This window comes from Pinus tabuliformis, chromosome 5_1 (assembly GCF_031772625.1).
Source record: "Pinus tabuliformis cultivar Carrire ecotype Pingquan chromosome 5_1, CPIR1, whole genome shotgun sequence".
Lineage (NCBI taxonomy): Eukaryota > Viridiplantae > Streptophyta > Pinopsida > Pinales > Pinaceae > Pinus > Pinus tabuliformis.
In genome coordinates, this window is record NC_142305.1 from 95,471,153 (window position 1) to 95,493,496 (window position 22,344).

The following is a 22,344-nucleotide window of genomic DNA, read 5'->3' on the forward strand; positions in this document are numbered from 1 at the left end:
TTTACATCTCATTACATAAAATCATAATTACATGTCATTATGAAGACCAAACCTAGTTACACTTTTCAACACATGGGAGGAAATGCTCCATCAACATTATTTCCTCTTGGAGTTGAGTAGCGTAAAATATGAGTTTCATTTGATCATGTTTGAGAGTGAAGATCAACATGTGAACCCTTTGGAGATGTGGTAACATTGAGTTAATGTCAACATTAATAACATAATATTAAAAAAAAAAATCAATTTAAAAAAATAATAAAACTACAAGTCACAGAAAAGATAACAATAAAAGGTCGATGTTTCACTATTTCTAAAACAATACATCTTCAAGAATTTATTTACCAATAAGTATATAAAAATGAAAAAGTTAAATATCTCTGACTCCTATGGTCATTCTATTGACTATAATTAAAAGCAGAAAACTAAGTTTCAGCAACAAAATATTACAATTTATTTATTTCATAGTCGATCGTTCAATATGGAATGAGAATTATACCAAACTGTGATTTAATATAAACCAGTATAGATCCATCTGAACCGCAGACATGTCAAGCACCGAGACAAATCAAATCTCTTAACGTGGAAACCTTTCCTCAAGCTTTGCAAAGAGAATTGCTCTTTTGAAAGATTTGATTCCTCTCAATATTTGATAGATCTAGGATTAAAATGGATCTAAACTAGTTTTATGAATTTGAAGAATTGGTTCCATCTTTTACAATCTCAGATCTTCATTTCTAAGGTACTAACTATCTATTTTTTTACTATTTTTCATATTTTACTCTATCATCATCTTAAATGCTCGTCAAATGAAATAATGGCGCCATTTGTATAATTTAATATTTATAAATTGAAAAATTTCCAAACACTTATTTTTATTGTTCTAAGTTATTCACATCTAAATGTTAGGTATTGAACTTCATGTTTGTAATTGTTACAAGCCTAGAACTTTAGAACAAAAAATTTCTTCAATTGTTTGAAGAACAGATTTTTCAAACAAAATATTGTGTTCAAAGAGGGTTACCCTGTTAGATTACTCAATTCTTTCAGATAGCCTAAAGTGAGAAGGATATTTTACTTTATCGAATAACTTGGCCTTGTTCTTTTCAATAGGTCACCTTTAGGAACACCACCAATATAGGCAATGATTTTGATGATATATGGTTATTTGTTATAGCCAGAATTATTTTGGACTCTAGAGGCCAATTATGTATTTTGGTTCAGATATAAATTGCACTCCATAATATTATGGTATATCTACATATAAGAAAATTTTGCATATTTGTGTCTAATGATTCAGATTAACAAGGATTATATATGTTTTTATTGAATTTTGAATTTTTTTTATATTTTTCTATTATCTGTTTAAATTTTTTTTTTCTTCAGTTCTGCTCCACTTTCAACCTGTTGCCAATTTTAGGGGTCAACTGGTTTAGTGATCAGTGCAATTCTGATAACATTGTCCCAGATGAGTGGCTGATACTTCAATAGAAGCAATAGGAATCATTAGAATGAATGATTATTTTCACCAATTGACACTATTTTACAACTTAATATTCCTTCCAATGACTTTTATTTGATATACTAAATAACATGTATCCCAAATGAGCAATTGATACTTTAAGAGAAACATTAGAATCATTAGAATGCATGATTAATCTCACCAACTGGCACTACTTAACCAATAAGTATTCCTTCTCGTTATTTTACTTAGATTCAATGATAAATACACTTATCCAAGTTGAGCAGTAGCTTTGGTGCAAGCAAGACCAGAATGATATGATAAAGTAAATAATAAAAAATCAAAAGAATCTCTTATGAAAAGCTTAAAATCTCACCTGCAAATAAAAAGCATCCTAGATAATCAAATGTAAATGTATTTGAAATAGTTATTTTGCACTAGCACAAAGAGAAAAAATTAATAGCCACTCCGAATAAACTCTTTGTTTTAAGCATTCATATTTTGATGTCTACAAAATTAGCTCGAGCTCCCAAAACGAGAGACATAAGAGACGATTGAATTTATTTTGCAAAATATTCACCTCTATTGTTCTCATCTGATTTCTTTCGTAAATCATATTTCGTCAAAAGCACCAAAACATAATGAAATTCCGCTTATAAAGATTAAAAATTCATCACAAAACCAGCAAAACAGTATATCATACATTACATCCAAATGCTAGATGAACGTCAGCTATTATACCCATTAAACTCTTGGCCGCCTGCTTAACTATAAGAGCAGACTTGCATTCATTTACATACTTGACCAGAGTAATAAACTGAACATTTGCTAATTTAAAGCAACTTCCAAACACTGCAAGATACAAAGAAACAAAGGCGTGGACCTTCCTGCATCTTAACAAGGTCCAAGTTTCCATCCAGTCATTGCAGCAGAGGAACGCCAATTTTATCCTTCTTCATCAAGTGCCAATGTGCATCTATACTGCTCACCCTGAGCATCAGTTATGTATTCTGATCCTCTAATTCGAACAGCATAGCAAGCTGCCCATTCATAAACCCAGTAAGTCAATACCAATTCAAAGACCTTAACAAATCCAAGGTAGCTGATCGTACTATCGTACAAACCCAAACAATATTGTACTGTTAAGAACCTTGTACAATGAAAACCGTGTTCATATTGAAGTGAGAACAGCCATTAGCAAATTCAGTCACTTGCAACTTGTATCAGGGCCATGATATTTATATGACATGTAAGATATAAACTTCAAATACAAAGCAACATCAACCTTCTCAGGTAATTTTTATGATTTATAAAATGTATGATTTATAAAATGCTTTTCATGAATTATTAAAACATTTGAAATATTTAGAAAAACATACTAAGGTAGTTTCAAAATTACTTGGATTATGGCAACTCAATGAAACATGTGCTTATCATGTAATCCTACCTAAGATCGCTTTGCAGATAGAGTATTTATTGCTATGTATCTGTGTTGTTAAAACAGAATTAGATCTTAAAAGACCCTCATTATTGTATATCGAAAAGTGTTGAGAAAGTGTAACTAGGTTTGGTTTTCACCACAAGTTGTAATTATGATTTTAATATTTATAAAGAAGAAACAAATGTTTTTATTGTATTCCTCACATCATGGGTTTCATAAGCAAGAAGTGTTTTACTTAGGTCAAATAGTTCTTTTCTAAGTCACCGGATTCATCCTAAACCCCCTGCGAATCCCGAATCCAGCGAATCCGACATGATTCACTCCGGATTCGTGTCCAAATCACAGGACACGTCGTGTCCGTTTCGGACATGTCGTGTCCGAGGGCATGTCGCGATTTTCAAAAGTGTGTCGCGATTTTAGGACACGTGTCCGGTTTCCAGGACTCGCTAAGCTCAGCGCGGGAATGAAAAGGGCGTGTTTGCTCATTAAAATTGTCATTTGGCAAGTGATTTGTGCTGTTGGAGCAAGGAGTAAAGCATTTTGGCAGCTTCATGATCAAGTCTAGGCCCTAGTATTGATATGCTATTCATGGTAATGTTAAATTCTTAAAGTAAAAGTGACATTCTCCTTAATCTTCATTTTCATCCTTTTACTTAAATTTTTAACATTACCATGAAATGACTTAGGATGTTTGAGAGTGGTTCCGGCCTCATTGGAATTCATATGGAGAAAGTAGAATTTTAGATTTCATTCAAAATCCAGCAGACTTATCAGTTTTTCAGGATTTTAGGATTGGGGGATTGCAATGTTTCCATTGAATTTTTGTTAAATTTGGACAACTAGGTCCAAACTCCATGTTCTGATGCTCAGATTAAGAGGCTAATATTTTTGTTGGATTCCTCTTTCTGAGAGGTGTAAAATCCATATAAAAATAGTCTTAATCCGATGAGCAGAACTTATATTGTGAATTTATTATTCTTAATAAATTATATGTGCAAGGTCAGCCAGTTTTGTAATGTAGGCTCACATGCCCAACAGATGTGTCACACACCCTCATTGATGGATATATATACAGGAAAAGTTGGAGAGAATTTCATCACAACTCAACTCACATCTTCCTCTCTCATCTTAGAGAGTACGCTACCTGGAGGACGAATTTCAGCCACACGTGGGAAGGACGAAGAGGACAGACCGTACGGATTTTCTGCTGCTAGGGTTTCTGCTGCTAGGGTTTCGCAGAAAGTTTGACCAGCGTTGACTTTGGTCAATGCTTGGTCCAATCAAGCTGAAAATTGGTGGAAAGTTCGATTTTTGAAGGACGTACTATCTGGCACAAAAATCGAGGTCAAAGGGTTGACCGTTTTGCTGCTGCATTGACTTTTAGCTTGCTGCCCCTGCGTTGACTTTTCAGGACAGCGTTGACTTTTGTAGAATTGACTTGGGTTGACTCATCTACTAGTTGGAGGGATCTTGTGACACATCTGGGCTGGCTGACCAAAGGAGACTTTGCTGGTTGAAGCATCCTGTTGACCGCCGAAACGAACACACACATTTTTCCTGTTTCTGATTTGTCTTCTGTAAGATCTGCTTATATGTTCTATCTGCATTTTGCTTAACTACTTCTATGATTGCTGTGAGAAAAGTGAAATTGCTCTTAGCATAGAACATCTACAAAACTTAACATGGTATCGGAGCTGAGGTGAAGACAAACTCTATCTATAGCAATCATCATCGATGTCAATGGATGCCTTTGTGTCGCTGTACATAAAGGATTATATACGCTATCAATGATATACACGTTGTAACGGAAAGATATACAGCGCAGCTGTAGAGGATATGTTTAGGCAGTAAAGGAAGCCGCAGTCATAAGGACATGAGGCTGCAGTCATGAAGAGTCAAGTCGTAGTGATGGAGAGGTATCCGCAGGCTTAAGAGCTCTGGCCAAAGTGCGAAGAGGAGTATTTCTGTGTCTTTTGTTTATGATCTGATTGGCCGAGTAAGGAAGGAGGCTAGCCGAGCTTGTAAAGAGGAGTTCTGGGCATAAAGACAAGGGTTATTCTCTATGCACAGGCCGCTGAGTGATTTTGAGTTTTACAATGGGACAAAAGTCTGTTTTGAGAGGGCCGAGAGGCCCAACAAGGAGCAGGAAGAAGGCCGCAGTACCCTTGACCATCAACGCAGTAATTAAAGAAGTTTGAAGGCTGTATAGTAGGGCTGTCGTAGCAGCCACAGAAAGCCCTAACCAGGGCCGAAATTTCAAGGTCTGTGCATTGGTCGAAATGTATTTGTGGACAGAAATATGACGTCTATCACAGGTATGTGCTTGTCTTTTGTAATGATGAATTTGCCAGATATTATGGTCCATATTAGACAGTTTGCAATTCTGGTATAATGGGCTGTAAGAAGATGCTTGGTAAAGCTCCAAGTATAGTCCCTTGAGAGGGACAACAAGGGCTGTTACAAGGCAGATGCTTTGGAGTCTTAAAAATGGATATATGGAAGAGCTTAAGGGTAGTCAAGTGGGCTTATTATCAGACCCCATCTTCTGTAGTGAAACATGACAATATGACATAGTTTTCTGACAGTGATCTTCTGCACTTATTGTAGTATCACTTACTCTCATGACAGTTATGCCTAGCAGTGATATTTCAATTTTCACAAGTCCTCCATCTACAAGATGTACTCTATGTACCCAAATTGAAGAAGAACCTTGTGTCTGTATCTGCCATGGAAGACAAAGGATTCAATGTAACTTTCTCTGATGGAAAGGTACTCATGTGGAAGAAGAGCTTCAAGGAAGCTATCTCAATTGGTTTTAGAGTTGGTACACTCTACCAGGTTGGAGGGAGTCCGTTGGGAGCTATGACTTGTGATATTATCCGTCAAACCAAACTATGGCACCGAAGATTTGGACACCCTCATTACAAGGCTCTTCCCGAAGCAAGGAAGGTGGTGACAGGGATGCCTGATTTTGGAAATAATCATGAAGGTGTATGTAAGGGCTGTGCTGAAGGAAAACATTCAAGGGGACCTTTCCCCTCAAGTGTCACAAAGACATCTGAGATATTGCAACTGGTCCATTCTGATCTTTCCGGTATGTTGCCTGTAACATCCCTAGGGGGATGTTCTTACTATATGACATTTACTGATGACTTCTCTCGCAAAACCTGGATATACTTCTTGAAGAAGAAGGATAAGGCTTTCATGTGGTTCCGTACCTTCAAAGCCTTGGTGGAAAATATGACCGGAAAGAAGATCAAGATTTTGAGGACTGACAATGGCACTGAATATGAGTCAAATGAGTTCAAAGACTTTTGCAGAGAAGCTGGCATTAAGAGGGAGACTACCACTGCATATACTCCTGAGCAGAATGGTGTTGCTGAACGCAAGAATAGGACTATTGTGGAAGCTGCCCGTGCCATGCTATGTGACCAGGGTCTTCCAAAGTTTCTGTGGGGAGAAGCTGCAAATACTGCTGTGTACATTCAAAACCGATGCCCTCATTCCGCTTTGGACTCCAAAACTCCCGAAGAGTTTTTCTCTGGTAAGAAACCTGATGTCTCACATTTTAGAATTTTTGGATGTCCTGTCTATTTTCATGTGCCGAAAGAAAAGAGAAGTAAGCTGGATGCTACTGGAAAGAAAGGAATGTTTGTGGGCTACAGTGAGACTTCTAAGGCATATAGAGTCTATGTACCTGGTCAAAGGGAAGTAGAGATAAGCCATGATGTCACTTTTGATGAAGATGCTTCCCTGAAGAAAGTAGTAGATCTTCCTAGATCTGAAGAAAATCATGAAGAAAGACCTGGAAATCTGGAAGAACCCCAGGATGAGACTATGCCTGATGTTGAAGGGCCTATGGACCCTATTGATCCTTCCCCTTCTCTAGGAAAGAGGCCATCATGGCTCAGGGACACCCTCGAAGATGCTAAGGGTCATGCTGCCCCAAGGGGGACATTCCGAGAAAGCAAGAAGCCGTGTAGATACCAAGGGTATCTAGCTGCCATGAGTTCTATTATACAATCTGAACCTGGATTTTTTTGAGGAAGCCATCAAGCATCAAGTCTGGAAGGATGCTATGCATGAAGAATATGAGGCTATTATGAAGAATGATGTCTGGGATGTGGTCCCGAGACCGAAGGACAAATCTGTTGTCACCTCTAAATGGCTCTACAAGATTAAACATGGACCTGATGGGAGTGCTGAAAAGTTTAAGGCAAGATTTGTTGCCTGTGGCTTCTCTCAAAAGGAAGGAATTGACTATGACGATATATTTGCACCTGTGGCACGATATACCACCATCCGATCCATCATAGCCCTTGCTGCTACGCAAGGATGGAGTCTTCATCAGATGGATGTCAAGACCGCTTTTCTGCATGGTGCAATAAAGGAAGAGGTGTATGTAGAACAACCTCTGGGATTTGAAGTTCAAGATCGAGACACTTATGTCTGCAGGTTGAAGAAAGCCCTCTATGGGTTAAAGCAAGCACCCAGAGCTTGGTATGAGAGGATGGATAGTTACTTGATGAAGCTGGGCTTCACTCGAAGCAATGCTGATCCAAACCTTTACTTTAAGGTTGTGGAAGGAAAGCCTCTCATTCTAGTGCTGTATGTGGACGACCTCTTCCTGACAGGTGATGACCCTCTCATTCATCAATGTAAGAGGGAGCTTGCTGCTGAGTTCGAGATGAAAGACCTAGGACTGATGCACTATTTCCTAGGCCTGGAGGTCTGGCAGAGACCTGGAGAGATTTTCCTTTCTCAAGGAAAATATATTGTGAAGCTTCTGGAAAGATTTGGGATGGTGGACTGTAAGTCCGTGTCGACACCAATGGAACTCAACTTTAAGAAGTTGAGTGGCAGCGCTGCAGGGCCTATCTTGGCCAATCCTACTGAGTATCGTCAACTCATAGGAGCTTTGATGTTCTTAGTGAACACCCGTCCGAACATATGTTTTGCAGTGAATACTTTGAGTCAACAGATGGTTGAGCCTCATCATTTTCACTGGGTTGGTGCCAAGAATCTTTTGAGATATCTTCGGGGCACGATAAACCATGGGCTGAGACACACTGCCGGGAGTGTGATACTCCGTGGATATACTGATGCCGATTGGGCTGGCAGTGTGGTGGATCGTAAGAGCACATCTGGATGTTGTTTCAATCTTGGTTCTGCTTCGATCTCATGGATGAGCAGGAAGCAGAAGTCGGTGGCTTTGAGCACCGTGAAGGCCGAATACATTGCTGCTAGTATGGCCTGCTGTGAAGCAATTTGGTTGAGGAAGCTCTTTAGTGAGTTGTTCCAACATGTGCTAGATACCACTGTGATACTCTGTGATAATCAGAGTGGGATTCGTATGACTGAGAATCCTGTGTTCCACGACCGATCCAAGCATATTGATATCAGGTACCACTTTATCCGGGATATGGTACAGCGAGGCGCCGTAAGGCTCGATCATATAGGAACTGATGAGCAGGTCGCGGATATTCTCACTAAGCCCCTGGGGAAGGTCAAGTTCCTAACCTTCCGTGAGAGTCTTGGTGTCGTGGAAAGACCCTATGATGTGGGTCCTGTTGGACGATGAGCTCTGGGAGCTCTGGGGGGCTTTGGGGATAGCTTCTCGGAGCTATAAGCACTCATAATGCTTTTGCCCCACCCTTGTGATTATTGAGCTGGTTCGCCACTCATTTATCTGTGCCCCGTATGCATCCTACCCATTGAGTTCAGGGCTCATGGGAAGTACCTCTCATTTGGCCAATGAGGTGTGGAAAAGTTAGAGACTATTAGCAAAGACTGATGGACGCATCAGAGATTGCCGTACTCTCTATCTAGGATGGCATGGTCCAACCACTTGATCTGGGATCAAGATTTGTGAGGTCTGGGACCTCTGGACTGACTATGTCAGTCGGGGAATGATGTCTTTGTGACTGACCCACTTCTGTTCTGAAATAAAGAAGCCAGCAAAGCAAGTTTCGGCGGGATGACTCACGATGTTGATTGCACTAATAAATGGAGTTCTCCCTAGTTGAGAGGGAGTGTTAAATTTGGACAACTAGGTCCAAACTCCATGTTCTGATGCTCAGATTAAGAGGCTAATATTTTTGTTGGATTCCTCTTTCTGAGAGGTGTAAAATCCATATAAAAATAGTCTTAATCCGATGAGCAGAACTTATATTGTGAATTTATTATTCTTAATAAATTATATGTGCAAGGTCAGCCAGTTTTGTAATGTAGGCTCACATGCCCAACAGATGTGTCACACACCCTCATTGATGGATATATATACAGGGAAAGTTGGAGAGAATTTCATCACAACTCAACTCACATCTTCCTCTCTCATCTTAGAGAGTACGCTACCTGGAGGACGAATTTCAGCCACACGTGGGAAGGACGAAGAGGACAGACCGTACGGATTTTCTGCTGCTAGGGTTTCTGCTGCTAGGGTTTCGCAGAAAGTTTGACCAGCGTTGACTTTGGTCAACGCTTGGTCCAATCAAGCTGAAAATTGGTGGAAAGTTCGATTTTTGAAGGCCGTACTATCTGGCACAAAAATCGAGGTCAAAGGGTTGACCGTTTTGCTGCTGCGTTGACTTTTAGCTTGCTGCCCCTGCGTTGACTTTTCAGGACAGCGTTGACTTTTGTAGAATTGACTTGGGTTGACTCATCTACTAGTTGGAGGGATCTTGTGACACATCTGGGCTGGCTGACCAAAGGAGACTTTGCTGGTTGAAGCATCCTGTTGACCGCCGAAACGAACACACACATTTTTCCTGTTTCTGATTTGTCTTCTGTAAGATCTGCTTATATGTTCTATATGCATTTTGCTTAACTACTTGTATGATTGCTGTGAGAAAAGTGAAATTGCTCTTAGCATAGAACATCTACAAAACTTAACAATTTTGTCATGTATTAGGGTATGGAACTCGTATTTAATCAAGAGCACCAAACCAAGAGCTTCTGAATATGTCGCTCTCGCTCCCGTTTTCGCTCCCACTCCCCCCTTTCGCTCCCGCTCCCGCTCCCAAGTAACATTGTTCCTGATGATATGGGTCTGGACACCACTGTTGAGTTGGCATTGGCCAACATGGATCTCAATGATCCAGTGCTAGAGCCTGTTAGATTTGATGACTTAGAGGGGTCAACCTCCATACCAGCAGATGCAGAGGCGACTATGGATACAGCGGAGTAGGAGGATGTAGAGGAGAGCAGTGGGGACCATGATGATGGGGACAATGATGCTGATTCTGATGCTAATTGATGCCTTGAGGCTTGTATACCTGTAGTTGTTTTATATTTTCTATTTCTATTTGCCATTGGCATTGCACCAACACTACCTATGTAACACATTTTGATTTGATGACTTAATGAGAAAACTACAGTTGTCAGTGTGTTTATCTTACTATCTTGTAGTTGTAAGTTGTCTTTCAGTTATGAATTATGAATCATGATTTAAATTTTCAATAGATTTATCATTTATGTGACCAGTACCACTGACATTTATTTGAATTTTGTATGTACTATGCATACTAATAGCTATAGATGAAGATTAGCTGAGAGATTACTTTAGATGAAGATCTACTAATCTCACAAGTAATGCGAAGGCAATTGAATATGAACCATATCTATCACATGTTTCGGGTTAAAGTAATCTCTGTTTCATCACAGTGATATGAAGTAAACTACGAAATATATATATCTCTGTCTCGGGTTAGGGCAGCCTCTGTTTCATCACTACGAAGAAGATTCTCATCACAGTTTCGGGTATACTCTGTCTCATCACGTGTACCAATGAACCAGCCACTGTCTTAGGACAGTATCCATACAAGGAGACATATAAAGCAAGATGCTGTGATAAAGAAGACCGAAGATAGAACATTCTGTCAAGCGAGAATACTGAACTGTGGGATATATAGTGAAGGAGGAGAACAGGACAGTGTTAAGGTTTCAGAGGTCGAGATTCTCCAGTACTATGACAGCTAGAAGGAGAAGGATCTCAGAACTATGCAAGAAGAATGACTGTGCAGAATCTATGAGATGGTGACAAGTGTCTTGGAAGTAAGCCTGGGTCAAGCAGTGTTGTTAAGGGTCTTGGCATTCGTCAATTAGATATCTATAAGAAGAGATTGAAGGGTTTTCCTCTCCAAGAGGGAGAGGTTTTGGCCCCAGCAGAATGCCAACATCATGTGTTCTTGTCTCTTTATTTTTGGTAGCAATTTGATGAAATAAACACACTCTCTAATAACAAGAAGAAGATCAAGCTAAGATCAATTGTAACAGCACTTCACAAATTGTTATCAAGACTAGAAGAACCTTACTAATCATATTTGCCCTAGATTCTTCAACAAAAAGAGACAGCTTTGCAGGACTACAGAAAACTGGATTCAAAGGATGCGATGTTGACAGTAATACTACAGTAATGTAATTAAGCAAAAAAGGCCTCCAAAAATGTATTGAAACAAATGTTATACCATCAAATGGATGCCAACAGTGAGAAAAAGCACTGTTGATCGTGTCTTTCCAGAAAAGCCTAACGTACTGGTCGATATTATATGTAAATGAGCTTGGAAATAAAAAAACTGCAGAGCTCAGTGCACTCATACAGCAGAAGGTACCAGGAAAATGTTCACCGAAAGGATCACACTGAGCATCTAAAGCTTACGATGAGTAAATTTTAAAGTTTACCTCATCACAATGATTAGCTCATAGAAGCTTATGCCCCAACTAAATGCTTAGGAGGGAAAATTTAAAACAGTCCAGCTCAGAAGTACAAATAAAACCTCCATCAAAATTACCTTAAGCATTTCAGGATGTGAAGAAGAATGGAGGACTAAATTCTTGGGTGTAGGACATCTCTCAGATTGTCAGTTTAATTATATTCTTTCGAGGTCAGCAAGTGATGCCCATTGGACATTTTAAGTAAGACCTTGATATTTTTTATGTAAATGGCTCAAAGGATAGCATTAAATATTATAGTGCAATATTCCTAACGTGACCATTTTTTCAATGGACTGGTAACTCAGAGGCAGGCTTGTATATGTGAAAGAGAAAGGAATAGTTGTTCCTGTCAGAAACGCTGAAGTGAGCTCAAATTTTGATTGACATAACCTGAAACGGGGTGAAGATGCACACTCATTCATATGCCCGATATTACTCAGGTTGACCTAGACTGTAAAGAATAACAACTGTTTTGGGAATTTAGCTCTTTTGGTAAATTTCTAGAGACTTCAATTTTTTTGGCAAGATTTGGTGATGTATGAAATGACGAAAAAATAGGTAGAAACAAGAAACAATTTGTGGATGTGAAAGTTCCATGTAAAAATGTAATCAGTGGAACAAGCAGCCTCAACTACACATAAATGACTAGCTGATGAAGATCCTGCAAGGCTATTAGAATATGGATTTTCTGTTGATGTTTGTAGTTCGGGCAGGGACTTTTGCACAGCCCTAAGTGTCTAGGTGTGCAAGAAGTCACCCACAGATCTCCTTAGGACACTTATTCAAGTGTGAGCAAGTTGCTATTGTAACTTAGCCTAAGTTTTGACTTAGAAAAACACATAAATTATTATGTTGACTAATTGAGCTAAAGTCAACTCACAAAAGGTGAAATAATGATTATGTTTTAATTTAGCCATTGAATTTAAGTGAGACCAAAAATAATCTTGGCTGTCAAGCACATTGGAAATTAGGGTTAGGGATTTAGTTCAATGTAAAGTTATAAATGCAAGGATAAAAACAGGAAAAGACACACCAAACAGCAGCACAAGACATTGAGACAGGCATTTCAGTGAGAAGTGTGATACTCTAGTGTGTTGGGTCCGAGGAAGTGCAAACAGGGAGAACTAGAAATCTAGATCAGCCAAGGATATTGAAGACTGATCTAGGACCTGATCTGCTATATCAGATACAAAGCATTGTATACCTGTAGTTTTTCTTAATTGGTTCATTATCCCCGGACAGGAGCCCAAGTAAGTTCTGAATATAATGAAGAACCGTTGACTGGGCAGAATTCATTTGTTATTGTGATTGAGATTGGTTAATGTAAAATTTGTTTCCGCTAATTAAGTTAAGAATCTAGTTGTGCTTTCATTCAGTCAATTCACAATCTACTAGGTTAATGAATTTCCATGTGCTAGGTTTGCACAAAAAATTAACATGGTATCAGAGCCTGAAACTTTGAAAAGTAATCTCAAGATCATGCAAAAGCCAGGATCTGTACAAGATCGTTGATGCTAGGTTTGACCACGATCGTAGAAGGTGCAAATTATTTTTTATAAGGCAAAAGGAAATCGGTTGTATGGAATCTATACAGTGGTACAGATGAGAATTTAAATTGTGGTACAGGGGGGCTGAAGACATTTTTTTGGTTGAGTTTAAAATCAAATAAAAAATTGGGGCAAGTCAGCACCCCTAAGTGGGCTCTCAAACCCACCCAACTCACGCATAGAAAGAAGCCACCCATTAGGGCTGCAGAGTAAACATCCACAGAAGAAACATGATGCAGGGAATCGGAGCATGATCCGACAGGTTTGCACAAGCAGACAGGAAATCGCGGAAGAGAAGTGGCAAACACTGTGGCGACATTGCCAAGGAATCAGATTGCACCTAGCTGACAACCCATTGGATGGTGCCACTAGCAGACAAGGAATGCAGTGATTGATCCATGACTTTTGGACCATTCTAACTCAGTTTTATATTAATTTGCATTCTAACTCAGTTTTATAATTAAAAATATTAATTATTTTAATATCTCCCAAACTGATTAGATTCTAACCAAACTGGAGATCTCATATGCTTTAGCCTCTCCACCAATTTTCGTGGCTAGAGCACATCTAATACTACCCCAAATCAACACTCCCTCTTGTGAGGATTGTGCTCTAGTAATACTCTTCACTGAGCATCACCCTGATCATCCGGCATCGGTCCCTGTGCTGATGCTAGGCTTGTTGCTGAACATCCTCTGCACCGCTGCATCATGTACTGCTACCCATGGCCCTGCCACTGCCACTGCTGCATCTACACTACAACCCCTCTCAGCATGTTGCATCATGCTGCCCATAACAATGCCACTACTAATTGTTGCACTGCAATTCAGTTACTGAGAAGTAAGTAACTGATCTCCCAACTCTGACATCCGTCAATCCTGCTACTCCTCTTCGAGGCTCCCGTAGCAAGGTATAATCCAAGAGGTTGGGTACCTCAAGGATCCTGCCTCTCATTGCCCATAGTCCATCTGACTACAGCTCGATGTCTCCCCACCTCTTCTCTTGAGGTGCATGAGCACTCATGGCACAGTCATCATCTATCTCCACTTCTTTCTCCGCCCTTGTTGGCACATCCTTGGTATCAGAAGCCTCTCCCTTGCTCTTCTTCCTCAAACACTAGCTTGCATAGTGACCCAGTTCTCCACAGTGGAAGCATTTGACCTTGGAGAGGTCCTTCTTTCGTTTGTCCTGCTTTCCCTCATATGCTAGGGCAGCATCCTCCTCTTCCTCCTACTTGATTATGACCCCCTTTTCGCTGCTTCCCGCCTTGGTTAGCCTTCTGATCTCTTCTTGACGAAGAGCCGCCCACAGTTCCTCCCAATTTGGAAGGGTTGACCTGCCCAGTATGCTCTGGACAAATACCTCCCAATCCTCTGAGACTACGTTCAATGCGGTCCTCACCATCATCTCCTCATCCGGCGTGGCCCCTATGGAAGTTAGCTGATCCCGGATCTCCTTCAATCGACCGAGGAAGGTGTCTATCTGTTCTCCCTTCTGCATCTGGTATGACCACAACTGATTTTTTAGTAGCATCTTCCTCTACACGGAAGTATGTTGATACAATTTCGACAGGGCCCCCCACATCGCATTTGTCGTGTCCTTTTCGGCAATATGTGGTACTAAATGGTCCTTGTCCCCGTCAAGGATGATGCTCTTGGCCCTCGCCATTGCCTCCTCGTACTTTTTCGTTCTCAGCCAGGTCAACTGGGATCGCTATCGTGTTCAAGGCGAAGTGCTTGAGACGATTCCTGTCTAGAACGGATAAGATCCTGGCCTCCCAAACTACGAAGTTTGAAGCTCTGTCCAGTCTGTCTTGATCTCTTACCCTGTTCACTGTCATTTCATTGCTCCTCTTTCGACCTTTCCGAGTCTCTCTACTTCCCTCCTGGAAGTTCTCGGTGTGACTCCCTCTGAGCCTCGAATTCCCTCCTCGAAACCCCTCTACCAATGTCAAGATGCCCCCAATCCAATCGTTAATGCAATTGCACCATTGATCTAGATTTCTTTGCTACAAATCCTCGACAGCAACTCCCTCCTCCTTGGTCTTGCCCTGTTAGGTACTATTTTGACCACAGTACCCCACCAGCTTCACTCCGCAACCTACCCACAGCCTCCTATGCCCCAGCAAGTTGAAGGTTAGAGCCTCTAGGCTCTGCGCAATCCCGGCACCAGCAAAATCCGCACCTCTTGGCCACAGGCACCAATCCTTCCTCACTGAGAAAGATGACCGGGCACTGCGTAGGTCAGGTTTGCTCCTCTCTCCCACTGCGATGATCCTCTTCCGGCTTGGACTGATGACACAGGCACTGCGTCACCCCTTCCTTGCTGCTTTTCTGCTAGGAACAGCTTCTGTCACTCGAGACAATTGTTTCTGCTCGACTGATGCCCTCAGTTATCCTGTGATCTGCAACCATGCTCTGATACCATGTTGAAATTTCTAAGTCTAACTGTTAGAAATCCTTCTTGTACTTTCTGATTTATTTCTTCCTACTTGTTATGTTAATTAACAAGTTATTTACCATGTAAATATTAAAAATAAATACAAGTACAGTCTCAACACATACAAATCATCAACTGAAGGAAAAAACAAGCACACAAGTGACACTGTTATTTTTGGACTAATGTCCCCGGAAAAACCCAATGCGGGAAAACCGGTGCAGCTATCTGAGGGTTTTATTATTAAGCAGTTTCAGAATACAATCTGGGTGCCAAAAATGGCTCACCCAACAGAGAATGCCCTCGGCAGTAGTACCTCTCAATCGGAGACAGATATCAGCCCCAATCTGCCCCACGAAATCTCTTAGCATCAGCCTCTAGGGTCTGCGTCAACCTCTCTGGCCCAGCGTCAGCCTCTCGAGGTTCTGCGTCAGCCTCCGGAGCCTCTGCGTGTCCCATGTTGGCCCTCCTCAGGCTCTGTGCAGCTCCTGACTACCTTTGCGTGGCCTCTGGCTGCTTCTACGTGGCCTCTAGCTAGCTCTGCATCAACCCTCTCCCAGCTTCTGCGCTGATGCTCCCGGTACTATCTCTGCCTCTCTGCTACTGCATTCACTGCTCCTCAGCTGCAATTCTGATCACTCCTTTGATTTCCTTAGCAAGCCCTGCCCCAGAAAATCGAATTCTTGATCAACTCGGTGTGTTCTTCAAGTGACCCTCAAGCCTCCTCTTATACTTTTCTCGTTGACAATTCAATGGCCGAGATTAAGTCCCTAATCAATGGCTAAGATTAGATCTGGCTTGATCCATGACTTTTGGACCATTCTAACCCAGTTTTATATTAATTCACATTAATATTTTATTTTCCCTAAGTTTAGACTTAGGGACTCCATTAAAAATATTAATTATTTCAATATCTCCTGAACTGGTTAGATTCTACCCAAACCATTTCTGGGTATTGGAGATCTCATGTGCTTTAGCCTCTCCACCAATTTTCGTGGCTAGAGCACATTCGATACTGCCCCAAATCAACACCTTGATCTAGTAGATCAAGGACAACAAATCTCTCCCGATCACACTGATTGGTTACCAGCATGCTACCAAAACTTCGAGAGATTTACCTGTACAAACAACCCCAATCAATAATATACTTTCACACGTTCATAAACAAACACAAACCTTCAAGGTCTTTCAGACAACTGATGTTGCTTCTCAACACAGTAGGAGTATCAACCGAATCTTTGACAGAAGATTCCTCAATCATACACTTTCCTTTCCTACTTCACATGCAGCAACATATCCTTCAAAATTCATTCTCCAATCAAAACTATGCTATGCCCTCCCTCTCAACCAGGGAGCTTTCCTCTATCCAGGCTCCCTCTTAATCTTAGGGAGATTTCTTCTATTCGGGCTCCCTCTTAACCCAGGGAGATCAGTTTCTTCTTATCAGAGAATCTTTCATGGCTTCCATCCTTCTTATCAGAGTCATTCATATATCATGCTTATCACATCAACTTTACTTACGATCATCTTCACCATCTTGAAGATGATGTACCTGCACAACTTAGATAACAAGTACAACCAAAACTATAGAAGCATGAAGTTAGCCATATCAGAAACTTATAATAACGGAAGCATTAGATTTTAGAAACATAATCAACAATAGACTATATTTCAACTTCTTGCCCGGGTTTAGTTAAACCCTAAATCACATCAACAACTCAAAATATTAAACTCATCTAGGATTTCAATATTCTTTCAATGATATGACAAGTTCTTTCATATAGAAAACCCTAGAAACAATTCAAACAAGTAATGTGTCTAACAACTATTAGAATTCATATGTTAGACTCTTCATTAGGATTTCATATATATCCTAGATTTTATACATGAGCTCACCGCGTAATCAACAACATGACTAGCTTCTACTAGGGTTTGATGTACATCCTATATTTCTCATTTAGACAGTCTCAACAATCACTATATAGATAGATTCCAAATTGTTATTTCACACATACTAGAGAATTTAACTACTAGGGTTTAGCTGCAAAACCCTAGATTTCACAAACAACATTATCCTAGAATATCAAACTCAGATAAGGGCTCAGATTTAAACCCTAAGACCTAGACCAAGCTAGGATTTTAACCAAATGGACACATATACACCTAGGGTTTCATTCCTAGGATCTTACCTTAAAGTCATAACAAGAGTTTTGTTTATAGATCCAACCAAACCCTAAAGATCTAGGGTTTCATAACATAGCAAAGCAAACCCAAATATACCAAAACTCCAAAGATTTGGGATCTCATACAACATTATTCAACCCTAACAAGTTAGGGTTTCATGATCATACCCAAACCCCAAACATGACATCATCATTAAAAACTTCAAATAGCATTTCCAATAACCCTAGGTAGGCTAGGGTTTCACATATCAACATTAGCATACCCTTAAGTTAGAGTTTTCCAGAGAACCTGTCTAGGGTTCTATAAGAACAATCAAGCATGTAAAGAGGGTAGATTTATCAAGTGATGAATCACCCTAAACAAGAATCTTTATGATTCAAGACAGCTAGACATAACAATGTTATTAATGTAACGCAAATTTCAAAATACGATGAATGTACTTTTAAGAGAATCTTATAATATGTATGATCTAGGACATACCTGGAGGTGTTCATTGACAAACCTTGTAAGGATTCCTTGAAGTGTTCTCTTTGTATTAAGTCATAATCTTGTATACCTATAATACATACTTTCAAGAAAAACATGTGATACCAAGAACATGATTTAATTTCTCAAGTTAGATCTCCTACATAACCATGGAGGATGGAGGATTTAATTTTTTGCCTACCTACACTGAAAAATTGAACTGCTCAAGCAATTCGCACTTCCTAGTTGAGGCTCTATGCAACCCCTCAGAAACTCGTCCTGTTGCTCCCTTTGAACAGGGAATTTTTGCCTCTACTTCTGAGCTTCCCCATCTGATCAAAATCACTCTAATACCATGTGAAAAATTCAACTATTGCAGCAACTGGAAATTATTCTTCTAACTGTAAATTAATTAACAGTTTATTTGCCCGTAAAAACAATGAATAATTCACAACTGAAATTTTCACCAAATTAAATTATGCAGAAGATGAAATAGAAATTGAGAAAATACTAGCGCACACATAAAAATATGACAATTATTTTTGGACAGAAGTCCCCAGAAAAACCCAACTTGGGAAAATTGGTGCAGCAACCGAGGGTCTTTATTATTAAGCAGCAGTGAGAAATTTTGAGTACAACTGGATGCCGAAATATGGCAATCCTATATAGAAAAATACTGGCAAAATTCTAGTAAGGAATTATTCCTCACCCCACAAGCAATTCAGGCTTAGAGTGCCAGCTCCAAGTGAGTCGTCCAAATAGCTTTTGCACAAGCTTGCGTCACCCTAGCGCAATCCCTTCCATGCTCTGCCTAAAACAATTGCTCCTCAAGTCGTCCTGTCTACTGCTGACTGAGAAACTGTCTCTTCGGCACTCTAGAAAATCTTTCCGGCCTTTGGAACTAAAACTCAGCCTCTCTCCAGCAAAATCGAATTGCCTCTAGAGACTTTTGCGCAACCCCTATGTCAGCCTCTCTGTGGCTATTTCTGTCTCTCTACAAGCTACTCTTTGGAATTGGAATCTCTTCCTATGAACTCATTGTCCCTGCCCCTCTCTATCTTTGCTTCCTTCTCTGGTTCAAACTCTTTCGGTTGCTGTTCTCTCTGGAGAATTGAACTGCCCAAGGAAATCGATCTCAAAGTGTCTCAAGTGTGTGTTCTCCATCTACCCATCCTCCAGTTGGGACTCCAACATCCAAGATTAAAACATAATCGATGGCTGAGATCATTTATGGATCGCTTTGTGTGAGTTTCTAGATGATTCACACCTTTCTCAATTAATATTGATTAATTAACCCCTTTTTCCTAAGTTTAGACTTAGGAAATATTAAAAAATAGGCTAATAATCTAATTGAGGCACTTCTAGGTGGAATTTCCAATAACGGTTTATGGGTTATGGAGATCTCTAGTGTTTTAGCCTCTCTGCAAAGTTTCGAGACTTGAACACTTTTGATGCTTCAAAAACTAACATGTTGGAGTTGATTTGGTTAATTTTCACCTTTATTGACCTTACTCAAAATCTAGATTATTTCATGGTGAAAAGTGCCTCATTAGGGTTGACGTCATCAAACCTAAGCAATTTAGTCCCCCAATAAACCTTAGTTTTATACAAGGCTTCAACTTAGGGCTTGGTTTAAGGTTTTCCATCTATCGTTGATCATACCTCCAATTAAACCTTTTTGTTATGCTTGCGTGCTTAGATGTACCTTTGTCAAGCTACTTCTTAAAACCCTAGGTATCAAGCACTTTTTTCTAGGCTTTGCTTGTGGTATGATATTCCTTTATTAGATAATTGTGCCCTAATCCATAGAAGTACCTTTCTCATCCATTCACATACATCACCTTGAGTCAATTGAATTAGAACATCTTTTATGTGATCAACTGGGAAGCCTCTCATTTGGTGAAATCCCACTAAAGAGTAGGAGTTGGAGTTCCAAGGTGACAGTGGCAACCACCTCATTGTTGTATCTTAATCTAGCTCTTGCCTTGTGAGGCCTCTCACAAGGCCTACTAGATTTTGAGGCAACACATATCACAGCCTTCTCTTAAGACTAGTACAAATTGAGCCATACCAACCCTAGCTAGGGAAAATCAATAAAAAATAGCCACCAAGAAGATCCAATATGCAAGAATCACTCCAACGCATCCCCCAAGGCAAAGCATCCTCTCTTCTTCTTATTCATAATTCTACCCTAAGGGTTTTATCACAACACCCTAATCTCCTATCTTCAAGGAATAAACCCTAACCATAGACCTCCAAGATGCTCCAAGGTACTCCAAGAAGACCATGAAACCCTAGGAATTCAAGGGAGAAAGAGATCAAACATGTGAAGACTCTAGATAAAGAGAGAGAGAGGGAGAGGCTAGTGCACACTTTTCTCTCAATCATAACTCATCACAAGAGTGAATACAAGTGGTTGAATGAACATATACCAATGGAAAGATTACCTCCCTCCTTTATTTATATGACGAATAAGGCCAACAATATAATGTGGGCCTTAACTCTTACAAACAATCTACAATGGGCACTTGTATGCCAACACAAGTGAGATGCTACACTCCAAAGTACATATGTCTTGCTCAAGATGATGTTGTGAATGATAATGGCTCCAATGTGATGTATCTATGAAAGGAAAATCCACATCACTCCATCACAAGCCTCGACAAATTCCATCAATCCTCCTAAGCAACGTACTCCACTAAGTCAATTGTCCTTGCAAGACCACCGTCAAAGCCATAGGCAACATTGAGCCACCTCTCGTCCTCCAAGTAGGCATCAAAGCTATCACAAGCTAACTAGGAATCAATGCACTCTTCAATGCTTCATAATGCTCCTCAACCCATGTAGGGTGCTCTCTAAGTGATAGGATCCTTCATGGGGTGCCAATGAAAGGTGTCCACCAAACTATCAAGAGAACTCGAACACCTAAGGGAAGAACACTAAACCAACAACCATTTAAGGTTAAGCATCCAAAGAGCTCAATTATTCTTATCCTTGAAGGACTATCTCTCATGTGCTAATCCATCTCAAGACCATCCAAGCATTGAACATACACCATCTATCCCAAATTCCATGAAGCACCCCAGGCATGGTGTAAACACTTTCGGAGTAACATTAAATGTTAACATTCCCTCTTTACAAAGGAAATGTTTACAATAACACCTTTACGCTCCCTTTGCAACTCCACCAAATATGCTACCTACAAATATGTCTTGGAATCAACCACTTTCACCTATAAAGAACTTGTCGCCCATGCTACAATAGTATCTTGATCCTCTGATGAATGATGACCACTTGTGAATATGAAGGAATATCTCTGTGGAACATCAACAGCATGCCAAGCTTCATCACCCTCTAAGTCAGCATCATGGGCCAAAATCAATGAACAACACATTGTGAAGTGTCGAGGACATTTTATAGAGAAGATCGCACCTCCATATAATAACAAGACAAGTGTTGTCGAACCATGGTTGTCATTGATGTCTACCCAAGCAGCTGCCAGAAGAAGCCCTGCTTTCAATGACAAAAATGACAAGGAAGATCAAGGTCTTTGGGGTCAAGACCATCGTTATTTGATTCTCCTTGTCATGCCAATTCCGATGGCCGGTGGTACGTCTCCTAATTCCTCATGGTTGAGGAGTTACACCTATTTAAAGATTGGAGCCCCATTCATGTCATCAAAAAGCCCAAAGAAGATGTTACAAGTAGCCCATAGATTGGCTTACTTGTGTTTCAACAATTAAATTAATAATTGGTCTATCCTAACTATTTTGTTTGATTGCAGAAAAAAAAAAGGAATATGGTCAAAGGAAAATAAATTGCTTAAGTCGGCCTCCAAAACAGGATTATTAGGCTCCAACAATTATTCAAATTTTGAAAATTCAAAAGTCGGCTTCCCTCCTTTTCAAGTCCGCTCCTAGCCTCCACAAATCCTATATAAGGGACTCGTCTATCCTTCAATTTGGTAAGAAAGTTGAGGCATTCAACGTGATATCTCTTTGTCTATCTAAAGCCTTTTGAGTAGCAAGCTGAAATGAAAACTTCTTGATAACAGAAATATGTATATATATAAATATTTTTATTAATAAATGAATACTGAA

At 40.0% G+C, this 22,344-nt stretch overlaps 1 protein-coding gene across 2 annotated transcripts in view; it reads right to left on the reverse strand.

Moving 5' to 3' along the window:
* Positions 1-2,098: 2,098 nt before the first annotated feature.
* LOC149163618 (uncharacterized) overlaps positions 2,099-22,344 on the reverse strand; it is an 80,211-nt gene continuing 59,965 nt past the window's right edge. For both annotated transcript variants that reach the window (XM_089430776.1, XM_089430775.1), the window contains exon 7: positions 2,099-2,499. In XM_089430776.1, the coding sequence (XP_089286902.1) occupies positions 2,405-2,499 (95 nt within the window). In that variant the 3' untranslated portion in view covers positions 2,099-2,404. The remainder of the gene's footprint in view (positions 2,500-22,344) is intronic.